Source organism: Ciona intestinalis, chromosome 10, assembly GCF_000224145.3.
Source record: "Ciona intestinalis chromosome 10, KH, whole genome shotgun sequence".
NCBI lineage: Eukaryota > Metazoa > Chordata > Ascidiacea > Phlebobranchia > Cionidae > Ciona > Ciona intestinalis.
Window position 1 is genome coordinate 3,175,357 of NC_020175.2, and position 21,915 is coordinate 3,197,271.

Genomic DNA, 21,915 nt, shown 5'->3' on the forward strand with positions numbered 1-21,915 from the left:
ATAAAAAGAGGTAATTACTGATTAGATAATTTGATAAATAAATTGTAAAATCAATGGTTAAGTTAGTATGCCACACATAAATTACATTGGTTAAGTTAGTACAAACAAATGTCAAATGCATGGGATAAAATGATATATATTCAGTATACACTAGTGTTGCATGCCACTGAACATTCTTACATAATTGTCACAATGAAATATACAAGCTATAATACAAATATCAGTTCTCAACTGATAGCTGTATCAAAACACATAAAAAATATGAATATTAGTTCTTAACCGAAGACTGCATTTAAAACACAGAAAAGAGTTTATTCACCATGAACTTTTAGTAAGTAGAAAAATGTATTGTATAAGAAGCATTGCAGTAAAACTCATTTGACTGCACTTGATTACAATAATTAAGTTTTGAGAAAATGTTAAATTTATTGATTTTTTTTATGCAATTCCTTGTTTGTGAACAGTTGTTCCATCAAAGCCTATGGTAGCTACAGTAGCTTTTTGAACTCAAAATACATTCGGTCTTGTGCAACTCCCAGTAACTTGTATAAAGCACCCAGCATGGCTTCAACACTGAAATCACTGATAGAAGTAAGCACAGCAAATGTACAAGGCTCCTCAGTCCCATCAAATGACATCCATACATCAGGAACCAAAGTCACACAGACATATTTCTCAGGCCTATTTGGAATTGTTGAAGACACCAACTTGGTTAAATCCTACAGTATGCTCTTTGGCAACTTGTCTTTTGCAACATTTGTTTTAATAAACAGCTCAGGCTTGGTCTTAGCTAAGTGGTCAAACTTATTAAAAACAAACTAGGTGAATTGCACAGACATAGATTTAAAATAAGAATTTTGCTAAGAATTGCCAATTTCTAAATTGCAGTACCACAATACATTAAAAGTCAAAAAATTATAATTGCACCTTTAGTAAGAACAAAAGTTACAGAAAATAAAAAAAAGACACCACTAAAATACACAACGGAAACTAATTAAGTTACGACACAATTAGTGTGTTTATAACAATTACCAATGTAACTCGATGGCTAAATTTAAACACTAAGAACTCTGCTTTCTTTCACGAACTACTTTAACAGTTGTACCCTGGAAGCCCATTATTCCTGCAGTTATTTCGTGAAACTGTAGGTAAAAACGGGTTCCAGAAACTCCTAACGCTTTTTGAAGAGGAGGCATCAAAAGCGCTGCAAGCTTTTCGCAGGTTTCTGCGTTGAAGTCTACAATAGAAGTGACTGTACAGCAAGCACACGGCTCCTCACTTTCACCAAATGACATCCATAGATCTGTTAACACAGTAACGCAGATATTTGCTTTCGGTTTGTTGAGATGCTGCGATACAAGTTCAACCACTATCTCTTGTAAATCCGAAGCGATTTTGTCGCTTGAAACGTTGGTTTGTATCGTAATTTCTGGCATCGCCACCTTTCTCCACAACTGCTTCAAATAAACCTCTCACTCCTGAAGTCGGGACAAATAAAATATTAATTTAATGCAAATTCAGCGGAAAAGGTTTGTTTGTTGTGTAAATAAACAGCGTTCATGCGGAACATCACGTGCCAGTGCTTCCGATACTTTTCCTTGAATTTCTTAATGAAAGGCTCTTTGCTACGCACCTCATTAATGCATATAGGTTTCTGATCATTTTTGCAAGCTTATTTTTATTTTATTACCTGATAAATTGCTAAAATACTGCTTTGGCAGTAAAGTAAAAAAACCTGCTGCATGTCGCTGTTGCATTGTGGGCCAGGCACCGCAGTTGAAAAAATCGGGAAAGTCCCTTTATTTGTTTACATTTTTGACAAAGCAGGTCTGAGGCTTTATAAAACGCGACAATTGTAAAATAGGTATCAAAACAACATGAGCCGGCTTCTTTACACTGCAATTTTTATATTTGCGATAGGGTATGTCGTTCAACGGTTGCGCGTGCGGCATTACTCTATTTGCAGAGATGAAGCAGAAGAACAATATGACTTTATTATAGGTATATCTATTTTATGTTTTAGATTGTACCTTTAAATGCTTCTATTATCTTTTACAGTTGGCGCTGGAACCACTGGCAGTGTGATAGCAAGTCGAATAAGCGAAATTCCTCATGTGAAGTAAGTGTGATATGACAGTACTTTATGGTACTGGGGGGACAGATGGGACACATTAAGCACATGAAATCAAAATATCCTGATCATGTTTTAAACAATTAATAATAGTCTATGAGAGTCATGAGGGTACGGTTTTATAAATCTTTGAATGTTCTTTGTTCACTACCAAATGTGGCAAGAAATTATAATAAAAAGTTGTCCCATCTTCCCCCACCCTACTAAACCTCTGTAGGGGGTGCGGTAATGTAAGGTTCAACGGTCGCGCCCATCTCAACGCATCGTGGCGGGGGTGCAGTAGATCCGTTCACGCTAGCACCCATCGCAACGTAACGACTCCATAACGCTATACGTTGACAACTCATTTTATTAGCGGACCAACGAGCGGCATCAGGCTAGGGACAAACGTGAGGACAGCAAGAGTGTAAGAGAGCTCCTACTGCCCTCCAAACACAGAAAATAGGAGGGCTTTTATAGCATGAAATACATGTGCGAAAGCAGTAGCAGGAAAGAACGTTTTACACTGAAAAGTGGCGTCTGTTCGCCGAAGGGACGGACTAGGCAGATAGTTTCCCGTCTTGTTGAAAAAAACGCAAGATGTGTCGCTCAATCATAAACACAGTTACGCCAGATGGAATACGACTGTTTAATATTCAATGTTTATGCATTAAGTTAATTTGGAAAACTATAATATATATCTGTGCTCGAAACACACTTAATCGCTACACCTCTTTGGTCCATATTTTCGCCTTTAACTGTTTTGCGTCTATATAACTTTCTAAACTTCGTTTTCCTCCTTAGAGTCCTATTATTGGAGGCAGGAGAGGAAGATTCTCCAAACTTTCTCATTTCTACTCCTTCTCTTGTCACAGCTCTTCAGGCACAAAGCACTGACTGGAAATACCGAACCGTACCACAGAAATCTGCATGTCATTTTTCGAAAGATAACGTATGCTCACTGAAGTTATAAACTTAACATATGTGAAATTTATTTATACAGTGTAAAATTGAGATCTATTTTGTTATGGAAATGGAATGCACAACAGCGGTAAAATATTTTCAAGAAATTTCGGTTATTCTAATTGTAATATTACGAACTGTAGTTCTTCAAAATAAGGTCTAGAGCGGACGTGTGGTCTATAGCAGGCAACATACGGTCTGCGGGCCAAATGAAGTTCGCAAAGAAAAGTTGTGCCCGGGAAGCTAGCAGCATATTTTTACCTGATTTTTTTGATATGACAATAAATTTATATAGCATTTTTTTTCAGAATTTTTACCTGGCCCTCTTGTAATAAAGGTTGCACACCCCTGGTCTAGAGTAATCTGTTCACGGCAATAGAACTAATTTTTAATTATTTTTTTTTATTTTTATATATTAACTTTACATTTAAAAATTATTAGGTTGCTTTCTGGCCACGTGGTAAAGTACTTGGTGGGTCAAGTTCCATTAACTACATGGTGTATGCTCGAGGCAGTAGATATGATTACGATGCTTGGGAGCTGTACGGAGGTACTGGATGGGGTTTTGACAATGTTGAATCGTATTTTAAAAAAGCGGAACAAGTAATTTTGAAACCAAATGAAGCTTCAAGCCTTGGTAAAGAAGGGCCGCTAAAAATGGAGACTGGTTTCATTAATAAGGCTACAGAGTGGTTTTTAAAAGCTGGAATTGATATAGGTATGTATGTAACCAGTGGCACAGCCAGAAAAAAATAGGGGGGTGGGGGTTAATCAAAAAAATTAAAAAAAAAAAATTATTTTTTTAAAATTATTATTTCTTTTGGTTTCAAAGGGGGGGGGGGTCGCGACACCCTAAACCCCCCTGGCTGCACCACTGTGTGTAACCTTGTTGTTTTTATTCAATTCTGTGGTAAAAGTTTAATGTAACTTTATCTTAGTTAAGATTTAATGTAATGTGTCTTAAATTTGTGCATATTTCTGTTTTTGCGTTGTGTATCACATGGATAAATAATGAGATTTAAAGCTTGTTGTTGCTTTAGGATATCATCGTAGGCATTTGTGTTTATGGAGAAAATGTTTAATTGCAACAGCCTACTCTGTGTAAATTGTCAGCCATGCAAAAATAATCACTTACAAATTAATGCTTGGTAAAATGGACTTATAAATTGTTACATTTGTGTTTAATCTTTGATTTGCCAAGAATACTGGATTTACATTCATTTAATTGATTTTTAAAGTTATAAAATAGCCGAATGAAATTCATTAACTTGTTTTTTTTAAGTAAAAAAATAGGAGATTTACATTCATTCACTTGATTATTTTTCAAGGTTATAAATTATTTGATTATAATGCTGGGACTGGGGATGGGTTTTCTGTTGCAAAACATACATTGAAAGATGGTACAAGGCAAAGTGCATCTTTAAGTTACCTGCATTCTGTAGCAAATGAAAGGTAAATATGAGTTTTTTTCTAACAGAAAAAAACGCTACAACGCAACTTGGATTTTAAGTTACTGATCTCTTCTAGTATTGGTAAATATAAGTGTAGTAACATGCAAATTTCTAAATCACCTTTAGCACATAATATTAAAATATCCTAATCATGTTTTAAACAAATCTGGCACAAAGTTGGTATATATATACTAGAATGGGGAAAGATGGGACACCTTTCATTCTATTTTTTCTTGTTTCTTTGGTATAAACAAAAAATATTTAATGAATTATAAAACTGTATCCTCACGACTCCCATAGATCGTTGTTACCTGTTTAAAATACGATCAGTATATTTGGATATTGTGTGCTAAAGGTGTCCTATCTTTCCCCACCCTACTCTACCAATACACATTTTGTTTTTTTCAGACCAAACCTGCACATTATAAGTGGGGCTCATGTACAAAAAATTCTATTCAACGATAATAAGGATGTACCTAGAGCAGTAGGTGTCAAATATGTGAAAAACGGTGATACCTTTAAAGTGATGGCATCTAAAGAGGTTATTGTAAGTGGAGGAGCGATTGGTACACCTCATCTACTTTTGGTTTCTGGAATAGGACCTAAAAAGCAGTTAGAGGACTTTAAGGTAATCGGATATGAAGTTACCGTATAAATGATGTGTTAAACATGATGTTATGTTATTGTATAAAGTTGACTTAAAACGGGATTGGAAGCAATTTTAGTATTTATATTTTTATCACATTGTCTATGCAAAAAGTTAAAAGTTTTTAAATTAATTAATATTTGTGGTGTTAAAGGAAAAATTATAAGTTTCATTAGTAGCATTCAGCTTACAAATTGCTGACAATAAATTGGAGTTAAAAGTTAATAAAAAGGGATTTTCAGTTTTTCAGTACAAAAAAGGTAAAGCAATGTGATATAAATTGCTGCAAAAGCACAACCATCTTGTAATGTAATGTAAATGTAATGTATGAATGTAACTTACTTACTTTATCCTCGCGTGGCCGGAAAACGACAGTCGTTATAACACAAGTGTTCTGTTTCTCAGACACCTCGCGCCAGCTTACGAGTTACCAAGTATGTTACTTTGTGGGTGATTATTTTTGGTGTATGTTTGGTAATTTAGACAATTTATCAGTGGTGTATGGGTTGGAGCAATTGCCGTTAAGTGTCTTGCTCAAGGACACATACGCCCACAATGGTAGCTGCGACGAGCCTTGAACCCATTACCTCTGGGTTAGAGGCAGGCGCGCTAACCACTGTATGTTACTTTGTGGGTGATTATTTTTGGTGTATGTTTGGTAATTTAGACAATTTATCAGTGGTGTATGGGTTGGAGCAATTGCCGTTAAGTGTCTTGCTCAAGGACACATACGCCCACAATGGTAGCTGCGACGAGCCTTGAACCCATTACCTCTGGGTTAGAGGCAGGCGCGCTAACCACTACGCCACGGCGCGCTAACCACTACGCCACAGCGCCGGACTTGTAAAATAATTAAACATTGTTTTAATATTTTGACAACATTTTGTTTGATTTGTCACCCAGGTAGATGTTGTTGCTGACTTGCCAGGAGTTGGATCCAATTTACAAGATCATCTTTTCGTTCCTGTTGGATTTAGCTCAGAGTATGACAATATTACTGAATCTGTAATGAACTGGTGGACCCTTGTAAGTTTTATCAATTTAAGTTATTAAATTTGCTTTTATTGTTTCGAGTATTGGTCTAACTCTGGCCAACATTTCATATTGTGCTTTCCCAATGGTCTCTCAATGATCCACTAAATACGAATAATAAACATTTGGACATGCTTTAAATTTCCATAGTACTTTATTTGTGTAAATGTACCTTACATTGTAGGGTAAACACATTGAAACTAAAAACACATTAATTTTAGCACAGTTATTTTCAATATACAGGGTATGAAAATAGTTTCAAACGCAGGGTATGAAAATACTTTTATATACAGGAAATAAAAATACTTTTATATACAGGGTATAAAAATACTTTTTTTACAGGGTAAAAAAATAGCTTTTTTTTAACCCTTTTACCCCATCTTTGCAGTTATCACCGAAAAACATTTTATCTTATCTGTATAATGGTTCTGGTCCATTAGCAACCTCTACAATAGAAGGGATTGCTTTGTTGAATCTTTCATCAAAATTAGAAGCTGATAAACCGTAAGTTAAAAAAGTTTATTGTGACATGTGTCCAAGAAAAAGAACTGTATAACCTTCTGAGATCATTCATGGCACACTCTTAAAGAATTCTGCGAAAAAGTGCTTTAAGTTCATTGCTTATTTGATATACTATGAAAAAATGAATAAATAAATGTAATTTACTTTATCCTGGCGAGGTCCGAAAACAACGGTCGTTATAACACGGGTGTACACCTTGTCCCAGCTTACAAGTTACCATGTATGTTACTTTGTTGGTGATCTTTAATTTAGTTTCTTTAATTTAGTTTCTGCCTAATTAAAAATGACATTCGAAAATAATTCTCATGACACAACATACGAATGTATCTGTTTATACTTACGCCAATGTATTTTTTATTAGGCTTGATTGGCCAGACATTCACTTTATCATGCAAGCATTACAATGGAATGTTAAAAGCAGGATGCATCTTGATACATTGAGAAACAATTTTAATTTTAAAGAAAGTGTAAGTGGATTCTACAGTTTTATTAAAAAAATGGTAAAGGTTCCATTTGAATAACTGGCTCATATTGCTAGAATTAGCAAAATATGTATAGTTGGTGGGGAAAGATGGGACACCTTTTCCTTCTGTTTTTTCGTCCCATTTGGTAGTGAACAAATAACATTCAAAGAATTATAAAATTGTATCTTTACAACACCCATAGACCGTTGTTAATTTTTAAAACACGATCAGGATATTTGGATATTATGTGCTAAAGCTAAAGGTATCTCGTCTTCCCCTACCCTACTATATATATTTGCTTCACCAATATTTATGCACGTTTTATATGAAACAGAGGTTACAAAACAAGACAATTTGAAAATATGTCCAATACTTAGCATATTAGCATCTACTTTCAGTATTATTAACATTCATGCGTATAAAATCTAATAAAAACATGTGCGCAATTTTATAATAAAAAAATTGTAATAAAGAGTTTCTGCATGTTTGTATATTCACTTTGCTTTTATTTATTTTCCCCCAGATATTGACAAAGACATTGAAAATTGATTAAGAAAAATGGTCTTATTTTATTTATTTTCCCCCAGATATTGACAAAGACATTGAAAATTGATCAAGAAAAATGGTCTGATTTTAACATCTTACTAGCTCTATCTCACCCCCACAGTAGAGGCTCAATTACTTTAAACAGTCCCGATATAAATGTACATCCTACTATAGACCCACGATATTTGGAAGATGACAGGGACATAAAAATAATTTTAAAAGGTGAATGAATAAATTCTTAGATTTAATTTAATTATCCTCATGTGACAGGCAATAGCAGTCATTATAGTGACTTATTTCATAAACTTTGTTCCAATTTTTACAAGTTATTATATATATATGGACCTTTTAATTTTTTTTTATTGTTTTTTTGGCATAAACATATATTTAAATTTAGATATAACTACTTTACAGCTTTTAAAGTTTTGGAGAAACTAGAGCAATCTGCAACTTACAAATCGCGTGGGATAAAAATGTCAATTGATCACACTGGATGTGAAAATACAACAGCCATAAGGTAAATATGACTATACATGTGGATTGTAATTAAATGTGTCTAGACTTCACAATGTTAGAAGTGTTGTGTAAACTTTATATTACCATAATGCGAAGATTACAATACTTTTTTTTTATTTAGTTGAAAGATTTGGTAATAAACGTACTTTTTTATTAATTTGTGTTGTTTTCTCTACAACTTGGCCCACAATTGGTCTTCACCATGATAAAAACATACTATATATTTGTTTTATCATTTAGATGAAAGATTTGGTGATAAATGTACTTTTTTATAAATTTGTGTCGTTTTTTCTACAACGTTGCCCACAGTTGGTCTTTACCATGCATAATAAAAACATTAAAATACATATAACAGATTTGGTTGTAAATGTAATTTTTTTTATTTGTGGTTTTTTCTTGATGGCATTAATACTTGTGTTACAGCCTCATAATAATCATATGCGTGTCTGTGAGTCATTTGACTCATTTCAGTAAACAGGAAATACATAAAAAAAACACAGAAAATACACGTTTATTTTGTCAATGACGTGGCAGTTTTATCAAATTTTCGTAATGTGTGTAACAATAAGACAAATTTGTTGTTGTTTTGCCAATTAATTCTTAGTACATAATACATGCTTTCAAAATGTGACAAGGTTTAGTACTTTATTAATAAATAAATATATAAATGTAACTTATTTACCCTGGTGTGCCTAGAAAACGACAGCCGTTATAACATGGGTGTTCTGTTTGATACACCTTGTGACGCTTACGAGTTACCATGCATGTTACTTTGTGGGGGATTGTTTTTGGGGGATTGTTATAATATTTTTTTATGTATTAGTGACCAATGGGTTGGAGCAATTGCCGTTAAGTGTTTTGCCCAAGAACACATACGCCCACAATGATAGCGGCGAAGAGCCCTACTTTATAATCACTACATTTTACCAAAAAAACTTTCTAATTACAGAAGTGACGCATACTACGAATGTGTGGCACGATTTTTCACACTCACTGAATACCATCCGTGCTGCACAGCTAAAATGGGTCGCTCAGATGATGTTATGGCTGTGACAGACCCAAGACTTCGGTAAGTGAACATAAGTGTACCCTGACTCCATATATTTTTATAATAGTAAAAACCCTATTACAATTTAGTACTAGGCTATTCAAAATTCACCTAAATTTATGAATAAATGAATAAATGTAACTTGTTTTATCCTCCCCTGACGGGAAACAGCAGTCGTTATAACCCAGGTGTTCTGTTTCATACACTTCGTGGCAGCTTTTGGGTTACCAGGAATGTAACTTTGTGGATAGTTGTTTTTTGGGGGGATTTTTTTGTTGTTGTTTTTATGTATGTTTGACAATTTAGACAACCCACATATTTAATTAATTAAACAATGAATTAAGTTATAATTGATACATGTATGCTTTTTACAGAGTATACAAAGTGGCTGGGCTGCGGTTGGCAGACGCCTCAGTTTGGCCAACAATAACATCAGCAAACACGCAAGCACCTTGCTACATGGTGGGTGAAAAGGCAGCAGACATGATCAAGCAAGATTGGAACTTGTAATAAGACTGAATGTACATTTTGAGATTATTATTTAGTTAAAACAAAATTTAGTTAAAATGCTTCTGAGTGTACATTTTGAGATTTAGTCATGTTTTGCAGATTTTTTGTAAAGCATTCATTTAGTTATCATTCGGTCAAAAAATTCTAAATGTACATTTCAAGATTCTATTATGTTTTGCAGATTTTTTGTAAAGCAGTCATTTAGTTATCATTTTATCAAAAAATTCTGAATGTACATTTTGAGATTTAACTATGTTTTGCAGATATTTTTGTAAAGCATTCATTTAGTTAATATAATGCAACGATTCTATTTGAATGAGAGACTGACATTGCCATTGGGCAAAATATATATTTTATATTATACAATCTGCTGGATTTTGTCACTGGGATTTTCTAACCTAAACCATAGACAATTTTTAATTTAAAAACTACAAGTGTGTAATTATATAAATTGACAGGTATATTTAAAATATTTCTTTTCAATTTCTTTTATATTTTTTCATTGTTTGCAGTGATCACTCTACTTATTATATTAATCAGACTATAATATTATATGATTTTATGTAAGGCTTAATACTGTAACCAAGAAAAGTATTTTTTTAATAATTTTATTGCTTTTAAAGTTTGACATTCTTCTAAATGCGCTAGTCAGTTACTAAAGTAATAATTTTGTAATTATTTTTTATATGGAAACCTATGCAGCACATTATAATTAACTGTTGTGACATTGTACCTGCGCTTTTAAATAAAAGGAACAGCATATTGGTGTTGTTATAAGTAAAAGAATATTTAACACATGTTTTAGCTTGTCATCAAAATTATAGCAGATATTTTTTTATCCTGGCGTGGCCAAAAACGACAGTGGTTATAACACGGGTGTTCATACACCTTGTGCCAGCTTTCGAGTTACCATGTATGTTACTTTGTGGGTGATTATTTTTTATGTATGTTTGGTAATTTAGACAATCTATCAGTGGTGTATGGGTTGGAGCAATTGTCGTTAAGTGTCTTGCCTAAGGACACATATGCGCACAATGGTAGCAGCATCAAGCCTTGAACCCATTAGCTCTGGGTTAGAGGCAGGTGCGCTAACCACTTTGCCACGGCGCCGCACATATTAGTCCTAATGGCTTTCTAAAATCTATTTACACAAGTACAAACTTATAAATAGTACACATACATTTCCATAATAAGTTTAACTTGAATGTTTGTTTTCTTGGTGAAGCGGCCACATGTTTTTCCGTTACGATTAAATATAAATATGTTTTTAACCGTAAGCGTGTTTTAACAACTGTTGTCGCGGCATCCCGTCTTTTTGTTTGAAAAACTTTCATCTTCGCTCAAAAAAGATGGTGCTTGCTGCATAACATAGATTATTGCTTGAAAAACAACTCGGTCTCCAGGTTTATTTATTTGATTAATCGCTGTCGGAAAAACGAAAATCTTCTACAATGTCGGCCTCATCGGCTTCCATACTCATGTCCACTTTTTTAATTTCCTTCTCTTCAATTTCCTCTTCCTCTTCACTTTCATCATATTCTTCATCGTCAAGTTCAGCATCAGAAGGAGAATCTTCACTTGGTGGCTTGTCAGCGATTATTTCATCCAATTTTCGTTTTTTTGGGCGACCTTAAAAGAATACCAAAAATCTGTTGTGGTTAAAAATTGTTTTGGAGGGATTTTATCCAACTTTTCTTTTTTTCGGGGGACCTTAAAAAATACCAATCAAAAATTTTGTAACTAAAAATATGTGTTGTAGTTAAAAAATTGTTTTGCTACAATTTCATCCAATTTTCCTTATTTTTCAGGCGACTTTTACAAATTTTGATAAAAAAGGGGCAACAGAAAATATGTGTTAGTCCTTGTGGATACAACTTTTTTTGGGGAGGAAAGCAAATTATTAAGTTTCCACAACACACCCTCTTGGATTGCTCTTTCAAAGTCAGCTTTCGCATCTTCTTCATCTGAACTTCCAACAAAGAGTTCCCCGAACTCCTCACGATCCGCGGGCTTCGACTGCTCCATCAGTTTTGTTCTTTCAATCGCCGGAAGATTCTCTTCCACATTCTACGTGAAAAAACGTATGAATTTTTTAAGAAATAATGAAGTCTTATTGCAGTTTTAACTATTTAAACTTCAATATTTGATATTTAACTGGAGCAGCAGATTTTCTTTTAAGAAGAGTGTTTTCATACTTCCCAAAATTGTTTAGCTAAATAGAAAAAAACAATCACCCACAAAGTTAGATAAGTGTTAACTTAAAAGCTGGCCAAGGTGTATGAAACGAACATCCGTGTTAAAAATCTTTCGTTCCCTGGCCAAGCGAGGATAAAGCAAGTTACACATATCACACACAAAACTGTTTAATTTGTTATTTAGCAACGCCAACAGCTTAAATAGTGAAACGGAGTTTCAAATTTTACCCTGTCCTTGTCAGCAATTTGCTGACTAAGTTCTCTCTCCCTGTTTTTCCTGTACGTGGCATAATGTTTAGTAAACGGCATCTCAGTTCCTTTTAATTCGTTTTCCCAAGCAACCTGTTCAAAATAAACAAAAATAAATAGACAAAAGTGAACAAATCTGTTTAATAGAAACAGAAAATGCAAAAAAGTAGCGTAAATTTACGTGATTATTTTTGTATAGTAGGGTGGGGGAGACGGAACACCTTTAACACTTAATATCCAAATATCCTGATCGTGTTTTAAACAATTAACAACGGTCTATGGGAGTTGTAGGCGGTTCTATAATTCTTTGAATGCTCTTTGATTACCACCAAATGGGATAAAAAAAACTAAATGAAAAAGTGTCCCATTTTTCCCCACCCTATTATTTTAAATAAAATTCTTCCAATAAAAAAATGAAACAGTGTTCACATCAATTATAACAAAATATGATGTTTCTATAAATTATACTCACAACAGCAGCAACATCAGTCACAGCAAACGTGACGTCCGAACGCTTTTTTGTGATAAATTCTCCCTGCTCAAGCACTCTGTCTACTATTTGCTTCATCATTTTTAAGTAGTTTGTGTTCTAAATACAAAACAATTTATCAGCTTCAAGTCATTCTTTTAAAAAAAAATTTAGAAATGTGAAAAAATATTATTAAAATGCCACAAATTTTTTTTCACTAAAAATTTAGAAGCTACTAAAATTTTAAAAATTGAGTACTTTACATGCACAAAATTAAAGAGTAATTGCACAGGTTTGGATTTGTGACATAATAAAAAAAAAATTAACAACAGTTTTTTTCAGTTTTTATACAAATTTTACTACCTTGCATTTTTTGATAAATTTCTTCAACATTACTACAGAAGGTACAGCAAGTTCTGGGAAAGCAATTGTGTGGGCTTGTGTGTTGAAGTAAGCCATGAATAAGTCGTAAACTTGGTCCATTGCACCATCCTGGTAATAACAATTAAAATGTATGATGAAAATTGAAAACCACGCGAAAATTAAATTTAATTAAAATTCCATTTAACATTACCAAAAAATTAATCTTGGTAATTCATATAAAAATTGTTTTAAAACGGATAAAAAAGATCAGACTAAAGTTAAATTTAACTAAATTCAATTTGACAAAATCATAATTTTAATTTTGTGTATTTAGTAAAAACATTGTTTTAAAAGTAAATCAGACGGTATCTGAATTCAATTTAACAGGATTAACAATTTAACTTTAACATTAACATTTGTTTTTTACACTCAATTTACAGAATATCTGGTTGCATAATTTGTAGCTGCATTTATATCAAATATTTAAAATGTAACAAATTGTTTCAAAAACTTAGATTTTTCGCAATGTGTAAAAAACGCTTACGTAGAAATATAGTAGAGTGGGGGAAGATGGGACACCTTTGGTACATAATATCCTAATATCGTGATCGTGTTTTAAACAATTAACAATACCTGTCTATGGGAGTCGTGAGGAAACGTTTTTATTAGTTTACTACCAAATGGGACGAGAAAATAGTATAAAAAATGTCCCATCTTCACCCACCCTACTATATGCAATATTTGGCTTAAGAGTCCAAAAGTGTGGTTTTCAATTGAAAATGTCAAATTAAAAATTTAAGCTTTGGGTTTGGTTAAGGTCACGTGTTGGTCATTATTAAATACATACCCTATATGACTTTTCTTTAAGTTGAGAGTTTGACAATTTTAGTATCGTCTCAAATGCTAATGGACGAATTGAAACACCAGATTGCCTGAAAATAGTAAAAATATAAAAAATATAATTAAAAAACTTTTTAAAATTTAGCTAAAAAAATTTATAAAAATAGAAAATTAAAAGTAAAAATTTTAAAAAAAGTAAAAAGAATAAAGAGCATTGAAACTCACTTTTTGGCAAACTCGTTAAGATGCAGAGGAGCCATGATGAAGTTGAGGAGAGGAATGAACGTGTTCGTGCAATCTCCAAGTGAGATCAGGGATCGCGTGATGTGGAAACGGAGAGGAAAGAATCGGGCCGTGGGAACAAGTCTGTGGAGAAAAAGTTTAAAATTTGATGGCTTGGCACAGTGATTAGTGAGTCTAGTGAGCCAAAGGGTCATGATTCAAGGCTCGTCGCTGCTATTGTCGGCGTGTGTGTTTTTGGGCCAGACACATTTAATGGCAATTGCTCTAACCTGGTTGTGGATTACTCAAATTGTAAGTCATACAGATTAAAAAATACCCACGAAGTTACATATTTGGTAACTCATTGGCAGAAAGTGTATAAAACATAACAACCCATAGGTTAATGGTTCAAGGCTCGTCGTTGCTACTATTGTGGGTGTATGTGTCCTTGGGCAAGACATTTAACAGCAATTGCCCCAACCCGATGGTCACTAATGGGTTGCTCAAATTGTAAGTCATACAGAAACACCCACAAATTACATATGTGGTAACTCATTTGCATAAAGCGTATGAGACAAAACACCCATGTTATAATACCGTCATTTCCGGCCATGCAAGGATAAAGCAAGTTACGTATGTGTAGCTCTTAAGGGGTACGAGGTGTACGAAACAGAACACCCGTGTAACGTGTTATAACGACTGTGGTTTTCTAGCCACGCAAGGATAAAGCAAGTTACATATGTGGTAAACTTTAAGTGGGCATGAAGTGTATGAACAAACAACCCATGTTATAACGACTGCCGTTTTTCAGCCACGCAAGGATAAAGCAAGTTACATACGAGGTAACTTGTAAGCAGGCATGAGGTGTATGAAACCGAACACCTGTGTTATAATACTGTCATTTCCGGCCTTGCAAGGATAAAGCAAGTTACGTATGTGGTAACTTGTAAGTGGGCATGAAGTGTACAAAAATGAGAACCCCCATGTTATTATAATGTCGTTTTTAAGGATAAAGCAAGTTATATTTATTTACTTACTCAATTGTACCAATGGCCACTTGTACAAGGGGGTATATAAGCGCTTGCAAAGTTTCATTTGGATGATTGACAGATAAAACACGACACCAGATGCCGATAGAGTGCACGAACTGCCAGTTGTAGATAGTTTGACGAGTTTCCTGCAGAAAAAAGGTAAAAAAAGGATTGTTTAGTCAGAATGTAGTCTGGGGCCCTTGTACAATGGTTAGCACGCCGCCTATAACCTACCTAGAGGTTACGGGTTCAAGGCTGGTCACTGCTACCATTGTGGGTGTATGTGTCCAAATTGTTGGCCATACTCATACATAAAACAAAAAAATAAAAATCACAAAATATATTTACCTGCAAAATTACTCTAATAATATTTTATTCTACCTATATAAAAACTGTTATTCAGAAATAAACTCAAAATAAAATCTTCTAAAAATGTTTTTTCTTTATAATTGACTCAATAAAATAAAAATTAACAAATGAATGTTATAAATAAAAATTAACAAATAAAAAAATTAATAAATAAAAAATAACCAATCTTCACCTTGCTTTGCGTTGTAATTGCTTTTCGAAGATGTACGGCAAGTTGTCTAATATAGAGGAAAGCAAACTGGTAGGTGACATTGGCATCTACACTGCATATCTCAGCAAACGTCCGTTGCATGAAGTTTATCATTGGGAGGGTGGAGGGAGAAGTGAATTTACTGTTTGCCACGTAACTTACATATGTTTGCTGGAGAGAAAAAAAGGGGTTTTATGATTTTAATAATTAAAAATAATCAACTAATTGTGTTTAAGCCCTTAACAGTCGTGGTTGCATTATTAAAAAAAATCATGCACAAAGTAAGAGGGGTGTATGAACACCTGTGTTTTAACGACTGTAGTTTTTCGGTTACGCGAGGATAAAGCAAGTTACATTCAATAAAACGAGGCACCTCATCTTACTTAAATAGCTGTTTGTGGTTGTTTTTTCTTATTGGTTCGCAAATTTAGTCTTAGTGAAGGAGCAAGCAATTTGATTTTGATTTCAGAATTGAAAACCACATAATGTATTTGAAGAGTACTGTTTTATGAGAGTACCACAAAGAAGTGCATAAAAAAATTTCGACCTCTTTAAAAGACATCCTGACAAAATTAATTTCATAATCAATTTAAAATCGACATATAAAACTTATATTGGTATATATTTACAGATTTGCAGAGAAAACTTACTTTCATTGTATTTTCCAAGAACCTCTCCTTTTCCATAGTTATAAGTCTTGTAATACAAAGAAAAGCTAAAACGCGAACACTCTCGTTTTCTGCCGAACTCCACTGTCGGATCAGCAACTAAAAAAATATGGTAGTTGCTTTATACACACACACATATATGGTCATATTGCCCATTATATATTAATCGCCGGTGACCATTTTCAATATAAATAAAGTATTGCTTTAAAAAAAAAAAAAAACTTTTTCTTTGTAGCGGGTTTTTTCTGAAGAAATTTCAAATATATATATATATACATATATTAATATTATATTAATATGTTGATTTTTAATTTTACTAAAATTTTACTATTATGCATTTATATTAATTTCTTCATTTATTTAATCACATTCAAAATAGGTATTTTTTTGTTTTTTTAACAAAATTTTAACATTTAAGGACTTTTGTTATTTTAACAAAACAAATTATATATATATATATATATTTTAAATATACCCACTAAATAAGAACAGAAATTAGCTTCAGCAGGGTTTTCGAAATCTTTGGGAAACTGATAAAATATGGAAGAAGTAGCAGGAGGTGTCGTAGGAAGACACGCGTCACTGATGGTTCGAGCAGTGTGCGTGCAAGCGTGACCGCATCAGCGAGATAGATGCGTACGTCTTCACGAATAATTGCCCACTTTTTGCATGTAGATGGGAGAGGTGCTTTCCTGGGAATAAGTTATTTATTTTTTTAACAGGATGGAATATAATACGTAGGCTATAGTAGGGTGGGAGAAGATGAGACACCCTTTCTCTCTATTTCTCGTCCCATTTGGTAGTAAACATTCAAAAAATTATAAAACCATATCCTCTCAACTCCCATAGACCGTTGTTAATTGTTTAAAACCTGAACAGGATATTTGGATATTGTGTGCTAAAGGTGTCCCATCTTCCCCCACGGTACTATATAGTTACCAAATAAATAAAACAGTAAGGAGTCTTTTAAGAAAAATTTTTGGTATAAAAATTTTAACGGAGTGGAATGATAAGAACAGCCTGTAGTAACAAAACAAAGAAAATGGTAAAAAAAAACTTTTTTTTTGGTTGAAAATTTTAAAGGAATGAAAACATATATTAATTTGCAAATCAGCACTTAGTTAGGGGTATATTTCCTAAAGTAGTCTGAAATGAAAAACAATGCTTAAATAATACAAGTGAAAAAAGTAAACTACGGTATGGAATATTTTTGACTGTAAGAAATCTACATTTACATATTTGCAGAGAATGAAAACTCACTGTTTTTTAGTTTTCTTCATTTTTTTAGGAAAGTAGTTAAGAAGTTTGGCCAGTGTTGGTACAATTGTTCGAATGCATAGCCCAACCACTGAGTTAAATGTAGCAGCACCTATAACCCTAAAAGAATGTAATTTTTTAATGTATGGTAGTCATAAGTTTTTTGTATTTGAACGGGGTGAAATAGATATATATAGTAGGGTGGGAGAAGATGGGACACCTTTTCATTCTGTTTTCTCGTCCCATTTGGTGGTAAACAAAGAATATTCAAAGATTTATAAAATCGCATTCTCACAACTTCTATAGACCGATGTTAATTGTTTAAACCACGAAAAGGATATTTAGGTATTATGTGCTAAAGGTGTCCCATCTTACCCCACAGTACTGTGTAATCATAGCCGCCAAATTTTGTGAAATGCAGGGAAGGCAGGGATAGTTAGACACACATTCTTTTGAAAAAAATCTAACTTATTGGTTGTATTTTTACTCATTAATGCAGTAGTAAAATACTACACACAAATGCACACAATGTAGTTAGTATTATGCACAGACGCAAACACAAAGTATCAAACACTAATTCTAAACCACCTTACTTGTATTTTAGCTTGGGTGTCGCGCTTTTTTTCCTCTTTTTCCCTTTTTTCTCTTTCTCTTCAGGTTCAGCAGCATCTACTCTCACAAGCGCGGCATGAAACGCCTTGATTAACTCACGAAGCGAGGACATTGATGGGACCTCAGTAAGCAAGTGGTTCTGCCACTCTTGTACCATCTCTTCTGTGACCGTTATCTGTTAAAAACAAATGTTAAAAAAACAACATATCTCTTTAGCTACAGGCAACAGCCAAATACAGGTCCAAAATTAGGAGCTTTTGTTTATATGGTAGGGGGGGAGACGGGACACCTTTAGCACATAATATCCAAATATCCTGATCTTGTTTTAAACAATTAAAAACGGCTTATGGGAGTTGCAAGGATACGTTTCTATAATTTTTAAATGTTCTTTGTTTACTACCAAATGAGACGAGAAAATAGAATAAAAAGGTGCCCCATCTTTCCCTATCCTACTATATCTCATAAACTACATGCAACAGCCCTTGAGAATTAAGTTAGCTCAGTCTTTTACCCTAAAACCATTAATATAAATTCATAACAAAATTTCACCAGTTTTTTCTTCTTCCTGTTCTCCTGATCCATGTCATCACCTTCTTCTTCTTCATCCTCAGACATACCAACATCTACATCGCTGTCGGATGCTTCCTGGAATATTATTTTATACAAAACAGTTTATTTTCAAGTTTCATCTGCCATAAGATGTAAAAAACGTAGTGCGTTTCTGATGTTTTGTTTAAAATTGGATGTAAAAATGTAGTGTCTGTTCTACGTTTTTTTTCTGTTGGAAATTTTTTTGGTGGGGGGGGGAAATGTAGTGCATTTTTGATTTTTTGTTGTCAATAGGATGTACAAAATGTAGTGTATGTCAGACGTTTTATCTGCCATAAGATGTTACAAAATAAATTCAATGTATTTCCCACGTTTGGTCTGCCACTTACTACCATCCGGCAAAACTTTATCAAAAGAAACGTTGGAAATGCACTATGAGATATCCCGTAAAAAAACATTTACATTCAACCTGATATGTACACTTTGGTACATATTTACAAAATTCCCTTTGTTACACCAGTGTGCACGGTGCACCCTAGAGTGCACCATAATATGCCAGGGGTGCACCAGTACAAAAAGGCATACAAGGGTGCATCATAAATTTCAAAAATTTTAAGCAATAACATTTAGTTTTAAACATTTTTTACAAATCTAGTTACTTTCCTACAGTTTTTTTATATGAATTCTATATCTTGCATCACTGGAATTGCGAACCATCATTAGTTTCACCATAACAAGGGTGCATGAGATCATCGGACAACTTTAGGGGCTCACAAATCCCAAAAAAGTTGAGCACTGCGGTAATGCATCACTGGGAACTAGAATTTAGACAGGAGTTGGCTCATTATAATATTGGTGGCTTTTTTACCCCTTCAGTAACTTAACCCAGTAATTGTCTTACAGAATAATTAATACAAGCTTAAATTTCAAAATATTTTTGTTGCCATTTACCTCCAGATGATCAGGAAGTTGGTGAACTGCATCTTCGTCTTCGGAGGACGAAGCATCCAAGTCGAGATTGTCTTCAAAATTAAGCAAACCGGACTCCTCGTCCTGATTAACATAATTTAAAATTAAATTAAAGAACTCTAACTTAGTTTCAACAAAGTGCTAATGTACCCAATAGGGTGTATAGGTTACTAAGTAGCTTTTTACAAAACAAAATGAATCTTAAAATGTACAGTCCGGAGGGTTTTAACAAAATGATGAAATGTCATACAGCACCTGTAAAAACTTGTAAAATTCCGGATCTTTTTCTTTTAAAGCATTAAGTTGTTCTTGATGAGAAGTTCCTGATTGTTTTCCGAGAGTTGGCTTTTTATTGTTCTGCTTTTTTATCACTTGCTTTTTTGTGGTTTCATCATTCTGTTTTTTGACCTTTACAGTTGTGTCAGCCTGAGAAGAAATATTAAATAATATAAGTATGTCTATAACACTACAAGGATACTGTGTCACTACTACTTTGTAGAAGTAAGTACATAAGGTAAAACGAATGTCAACTGCCACAGAATCTGTGCTAACATGATAAACTTTTAGAACAAAAACAATTATTTAGCTGCTGTTGCCACCATGCATAAATGTATTATGTAAATACATGAAGTTGACCTACTGGTAAAATCTGAAAAAAATTTATATAATATATTAATATATATAAACTACAATACATACGTTACCAATCATTGGTTATACATTGGGCTAACAGAAAACCCTGTTACAAGTGGATATGTTTACTAAAATGATTTAGTTTGCAGAGTATGGCAGGTGCACAACCGATTTTGTTTAATTTTGGATATGCACTGCACAATTTTTTCCACGCACCCCAATTAATTAAACCATGAACAAAATCTGTATCCAATTAAGTAGGGTTTCTTAATGTGATTTAAAAATGTATGGGCTTTAAAAAGCTTACAATATTTTCATCCTGTTCAGCTTGAGGTTGGGCAGGTTTCTTCTTACGCTTTGTTTTCTTTTTGTTTCTCTCTGGCTTTGAGGTTTTCACTACAGGCAACATACAAAAGATTGTATACACAGTGTTTACATTTAAAACAACTAATTTATATTCCAAGTTCAAACTAACGGTTTTTGCCTTGTTTACCCTCATGGAAGTGAAAAGCTTAAAAATCTAGGTTTTGCAGTAGCACCCAGGTGTTTGTGTGTAATGGGCAAATTTGGTCTAAGTCGTAGGACCCATAATGTGCAATGTTTCCTGCTAGTGAAAAGTCTCCCCCCCCACTTTATTTGCTATTGCTAACCACTAACCCCCATAACCACTAACCCCCATAACCACTAACCCCCATAACTACTAACTACTAACCCACTAACCATCAACACCTAACCCCCTAACCATCAACACCTAACCCCCTAACCTAGGGGTTAGGGGTTAGTGGTTACCAAATACAGTGGGGGGGGTTCTTCACTAGCACCAACGTTACAGCACCTCACTCATATAAAATATAACAGCTTTTTCTTTAATTCCAAAACAAAAACCGTATACCTTTGGCATCATCGTCAGTAGAATGATCTCCCCAATCCATTTCCATAAACTCTTCGACAGTTGCATCGCCTATTCCCATTTTATTATATATTCAACTAGAAATAAAGACGTTATTTACTCCGAACTATTTTGCCGAAGCTAAATAAATAAATGAGTTTAACTTGCTTTATCCTCCCGTGGCCGGAAAACGACAACCGTTATAACATAAGTGCTCAAACACCTCGTGCCAGCTTACGACTTAACGAGTTACTATTATGTTCAAGCTATCCGTAAATCCCCGTTTTATTGTATATTTAACTAGAACATTACGTTATTTACTCGGAGCTAACTTTTGTTTTAACTTCTACTGCACTGTATACAAATACAACGGGCAAATATTGCTAAAACCAGAGTTTAACCGTGAACCCAATGCAACAAAAAATAAATGAACACATGTTCTCATGGAAATCTCAGACATGCTGCTTGGCAAGAGAGCATAGCGCTAATAAATAGCCACATATTTCTCGATACGTGCCAGAAAGTGGCTCCAAAACTGTTCAGATAAAATACGTAATGAGTAATACGCACAAATATAGGGTGCTTGTATATAGTGCAGATAT

At 33.8% G+C, this 21,915-nt stretch overlaps 3 protein-coding genes and 1 long non-coding RNA gene across 5 annotated transcripts in view; 1 reads left to right on the top strand and 3 right to left on the bottom strand.

Annotated features, from left to right (window-relative positions):
• Positions 1 to 2,230, bottom strand: part of LOC113474604 — a 5,593-nt gene extending 3,363 nt beyond the window's left edge. The window contains exon 1 of the long non-coding RNA XR_003396300.1: positions 2,171 to 2,230. This is a non-coding gene — a long non-coding RNA (uncharacterized LOC113474604). The remainder of the gene's footprint in view (positions 1 to 2,170) is intronic.
• On the bottom strand, positions 819 to 1,619 carry LOC100183461 (macrophage migration inhibitory factor-like). The gene has a single exon (XM_002120850.4). The coding sequence runs from the start codon at positions 1,434 to 1,436 to the stop codon at positions 1,062 to 1,064; it is 375 nt and encodes a 124-aa protein (XP_002120886.1). The 5' UTR covers positions 1,437 to 1,619; the 3' UTR covers positions 819 to 1,061.
• Positions 1,697 to 10,570, top strand: LOC100181110 (glucose dehydrogenase [FAD, quinone]-like). The gene is made up of 13 exons (XM_002120931.5): positions 1,697 to 2,001; positions 2,059 to 2,119; positions 2,915 to 3,062; positions 3,515 to 3,791; positions 4,402 to 4,525; positions 4,933 to 5,152; positions 6,074 to 6,196; positions 6,591 to 6,706; positions 7,086 to 7,191; positions 7,776 to 7,956; positions 8,149 to 8,251; positions 9,200 to 9,319; positions 9,673 to 10,570. Exons 1-13 carry the CDS (start codon positions 1,878 to 1,880, stop codon positions 9,806 to 9,808), a joined length of 1,839 nt encoding a protein of 612 aa, XP_002120967.3. The 5' UTR covers positions 1,697 to 1,877; the 3' UTR covers positions 9,809 to 10,570.
• A 618-nt stretch (positions 10,571 to 11,188) lies between these two features.
• LOC100186643 (nucleolar complex protein 2 homolog) lies at positions 11,189 to 21,456 on the bottom strand. Of its 2 annotated transcripts, none has more exons than XM_026836290.1 (18): positions 21,317 to 21,456; positions 20,732 to 20,820; positions 20,047 to 20,217; positions 19,774 to 19,875; positions 18,823 to 18,918; positions 18,255 to 18,448; positions 17,665 to 17,781; positions 16,906 to 17,096; positions 16,387 to 16,505; positions 15,719 to 15,907; positions 15,184 to 15,323; positions 14,150 to 14,290; positions 13,932 to 14,016; positions 13,085 to 13,213; positions 12,725 to 12,841; positions 12,232 to 12,345; positions 11,728 to 11,875; positions 11,189 to 11,437 (listed from the first exon to the last, which is right to left on the bottom strand). In XM_026836290.1, exons 1-18 carry the CDS (start codon positions 21,393 to 21,395, stop codon positions 11,226 to 11,228), a joined length of 2,433 nt encoding a protein of 810 aa, XP_026692091.1. In that variant the 5' UTR covers positions 21,396 to 21,456; the 3' UTR covers positions 11,189 to 11,225. The 2 variants fall into 2 exon arrangements, with proteins under 2 accessions (XP_026692091.1, XP_018669188.1); XM_018813643.2 differs by lacking the exon at positions 11,189 to 11,437 and adding an exon at positions 11,566 to 11,621.
• Between the last annotated feature and the right edge of the window lie 459 nt (positions 21,457 to 21,915).